The 3,912-nt window shown below is 48.4% G+C and overlaps 1 protein-coding gene across 1 annotated transcript; it reads left to right on the forward strand.

Moving 5' to 3' along the window:
• Positions 1-1,322: 1,322 nt before the first annotated feature.
• On the forward strand, positions 1,323-1,788 carry COCSADRAFT_42014 (uncharacterized protein; the record flags this gene model as incomplete). Its single annotated transcript, XM_007707777.1, has 2 exons — positions 1,323-1,509; positions 1,591-1,788. Coding segments are annotated over 2 exons (165 nt in total), but the record flags the coding sequence as incomplete, so codon positions are not given.
• Positions 1,789-3,912: the final 2,124 nt, after the last annotated feature.

The following is a 3,912-nucleotide window of genomic DNA, read 5'->3' on the forward strand; positions in this document are numbered from 1 at the left end:
TTTCACCTCTTAAGCAGAAGTACTTCTAACGCGTATGAGACTTAGCACGCTATCACGTCTAGTATATTAATAAAGAACGCTTCCTTCTAGCCTTTTAAGACGCGTTTTGCGACGTATTTACGTCTAATAACTATAAGAAGGCCTTTAAGGTAGTAGGGCTAGTCCCTATTAACGCGCAGAGAGTTATTAATCGCCTTAACGTACGCCTTCGTACTCTACTATAAGCTACTTAGCTAGAAACACTTTAGTAGTTGAAAATACTAAGTAATTTATACGAATTTAGGTTATAGTCGAAACTTATAAAAGACTTCTTTGTACGATTACTAACTACTATATAAGAAAGCTTCTTAAAACTAATTAAAGAAGCTAAGAAGATATTATATAAGAATATACTAATAGAGGCCTGCGTACAAGAGCTTAAAGAGCAACTAGTAGAGGTAATAAAGCGCCAGAGGCGTAAAAGGAAGTGAATTTAGATAGGTAGGATACTAAACTTTGGTGTAGGGGTATTACAGGTAGCTGAAAGTAGTTCTGCTAGTCGTACGACATTAAAGAAGGCACGTAGTAAGAGTAGTTAAGAGAGAACTCTGTAACGATGTTACAACTTCGCCATGTATCGGACCAATCCCAGAGCCGGATCGGAGGTAGTACTCGCCGCCCTCTTCATCAACCACTCGTTGTGAGGTCGGATCCGATTCGGATCCGACTAAGATAAGTGTATAAGGAGACACTCCCTGTAGCTAGCTCTGTAGACTTTTGATATCCTTTCGTACAAGGCCTATAGGTGTCTATTCGAATCAAGGCTCGTTTGATGTCCCACGCACTCCCATATGCCTCTGAGTGACGCTACTGCCGATACTGATCCGAGTAGTCTTGCCTGCGCCGTTATATTATATCAAAAGTCTCGTCCCAGCCGGTGACGGCTTCAAAACAATATCGCAGCTGTCTGTTCAGACTACGTCCAACCTCAAGTTATCCGGCACCAATCCGGATACTTACACCGTCACATCTAACATTCACCTAGGCAGGATCCCACTGATCTCCTGCCGGCCGAAGCCTTTGGGTTTGGAACTTCTGCGCTCCTCGCGAGGCAGATTACTTCGGTAAAAGTCGCGTAGAGTGCGCCACGGTAGAGACTCGGAGACTACCAATAACCCATCAACCTCAGAGGCAATCGCTGATAGTTGACCCACCAAAACCCGGTAGTTCTAAGGAACCACCTCGGAAATCGGTCCGACTCCAGGACCAAACCGTCTCGGAGAAGAAAGCTGGCAAGCTGCCAACCCAGGAATCTCCAGAGACTTCATCCCCACGAGAAGAAGAAGAAGACGAAGACGAGGAGGATTCGGTACCAGTACTGACTATAAGAGACCTCCATAGGCAGATAGCCAGCTTGGTTAACCAAGTCCACCGACTGACCCAAGAAAACGCCGAGCTGCGGAGTAACGTAGTTCTTACCACCGAATCCCCACCGATATCGGCCGAACTACCTTCCCGCCAATCACCAAGGTACACTTCTGCCACCCCCGAGCCTCCACGTGTCAAACTAAGCCGTCTTATCTCATCCTCCATCAGCCAATTGAGTAATAGGAAAGATCCCACCTTTCCCCAGTGGCAAGCCGAAGTGGAAGACCGACTTGACCTAAACTCGGACCACTTCCCTACGGAACGCCACCGGATGGCCATGGTGTATAGCCACACGTCGGGTGATGCCAAGGGATACCTCGAACCCAAGTACCTATCGAAGACGGAAGGGTACCGGTTCAAGAATGCGGAGGAAATGATCGAGCTGCTTAGATCATACTTCGTAACTGGCAATAAGCAGGCGGAGAGCCGAGCCGCTTTCCACAATCTGCTTATGAAAGATAGAGAGCCATTTTCAGAGTTCAAAGCTCGTTTTATTAGTCTCGCTATTAAAGGACATGTATCGGAACCGGAGTGGCCCTTCTATCTCTGGCAGAAGATTAGCCCAGCTTTGCGAGTTCCTAACATGGCTGTTAAGCGTTTCTTTGACAGCTCCTTCGATGAGATGTGTAAACATCTCACTGCTTTCGAATTAGAACGACGATCAGCTCCTATCGTAGCACAATCGGAGCGACGGACCACCTACACTTCGACTGCGAAGCCTAAGTCAGCTACCTATCAGACAAGAGAGTATCGCCCACCCACGCACGAAGTAAGGTCCGACCCCGCTCCGACCCCACCTCGGGCTTTCTCGAGTGTGCCTAGGCCTACCTCTAAGACACCAGTACCAGAACGCCAAACTACTCCTGGTAACTGCTACCAATGCGGTAAGCCCGGACACTTTGCGAGCGACTGCACAGTCCCTCGGGTAAGAGAGATAGAAGCTTTCCAAGAAGAAGAGGTGTTTGAGGAAGCTGTAGAATACTAGTCGGATGAGGACCGGTCGGGAAACGACGAAGCCTAGGAAAACGCTCCGCCCTAGGCATTCACAAGTATAACCTTGCTAAGATTGATCTGTCACACTTGTTTAGAGGAAAGCACTTCCAAGTCCCCACCGTTCTTTGTTCGAAGGGTTATGGTGTCAGCCTGCAGTCGCTGGTTGATACTGGCGCCCAAGGGTTCTTATTTTTGAATTCTGCAATTGCTCGTACAATCTCTAGTTCGCTTCAGGTTCCTATCTGAAGACTTCCCTTCAAGATTACAGTCAAAGGATTTCAAGATCAGGTTCAGACGAGGGTTAATCAATATATCCGGTTGCACCTCTCTGTTGATGGCCGCAAGATCTATAACTGCCCATTCGTTATTATGGATTTAGGATCACAGGATTGTATCATTGGTATTAAGTGGCTACGCCGATTCCAGCTTCAATTAGATACGGTTCGGAACCGAATCGTATGGCCAGCCAAATACCCAGCAACATATGATCCTGCCCCACCTATCCTAGTGCAGTTAAAACAACCAGCTGTTGACACCGAGGTTGCGAAGGATATCGAGAGACGCAACGCTCTCTGGGAGAAGGACGACTATCGGAGAAGAAACAGTCCAACCACGGCCAGTATTCAACGGATCCGTGGCCTTCTTCGACTCCCTAAAGCCCGTCCTCTACCTCCAGCACCCGACCCTGCTCCGAAACCTATCCGACCTGCACCCTCTTCCCCTCCTTCACCCCGCATCTCACTTATCTCTGCCAACGCCTTCCACTACACCATGAAACGCAAGGAAAACGAGTTCTTCACGACAAGCATCTATGAGATCGATCGTATTTTAGAGGAAAGACGACTAAAAGATGATCCTGAAAATGCCAAGTTAGTTCAGGACCGACTCCTGTCCGTCTACTATCCGTACCGAGACGTGTTCAGCAAAACGGCAGCTGATCAGCTACCTAAACACCGCCCGTACGACCACAAGATCGTTCTCACCAAACCTCTGCCGAATCAGTTCAGTCCCCTGTACAAGCAGAGCACCGAAGAGCTCCAAGCGACTAAGGCGTTTGTTATGGAGAACCTTCAGAAGGGATACTTTTCCCCAAGCCACAGCCCTTTCGCGTCACCAGTCCTTTGTGTTCGGAAGCCAAACGGAGACCTACGCATCTGTGTGGATTACCGCAAGCTCAATGCTATTACACGCAAGGATGCGTATCCAATCCCGCGTATCAATGAGCTACTTGCTCGTCCCCACAAGGCCAAGATCTTCACCAAGCTTGATATACGTGCGGCTTTTAACAAGATCCGGATGGACCCCGACTCTAAAGAATACACCACATTCCGTACACGTTACGGAACGTACAAGACCAAGGTACTGCCCTTCGGGCTGTGCAACAGTCCGGCAACCTATCAGCGATACATGAATGATGTGTTGATTAATTACCTAGACAACTTCTGCATCGCCTACCTGGACGATATCCTCATCTACTCCGAGTCAGAGTCGGACCACATCCGACATGTGCGC

The sequence above is a fragment of the Bipolaris sorokiniana genome (assembly GCF_000338995.1).
Source record: "Bipolaris sorokiniana ND90Pr unplaced genomic scaffold COCSAscaffold_21, whole genome shotgun sequence".
Taxonomy (NCBI): Eukaryota; Fungi; Ascomycota; class Dothideomycetes; order Pleosporales; family Pleosporaceae; genus Bipolaris; species Bipolaris sorokiniana.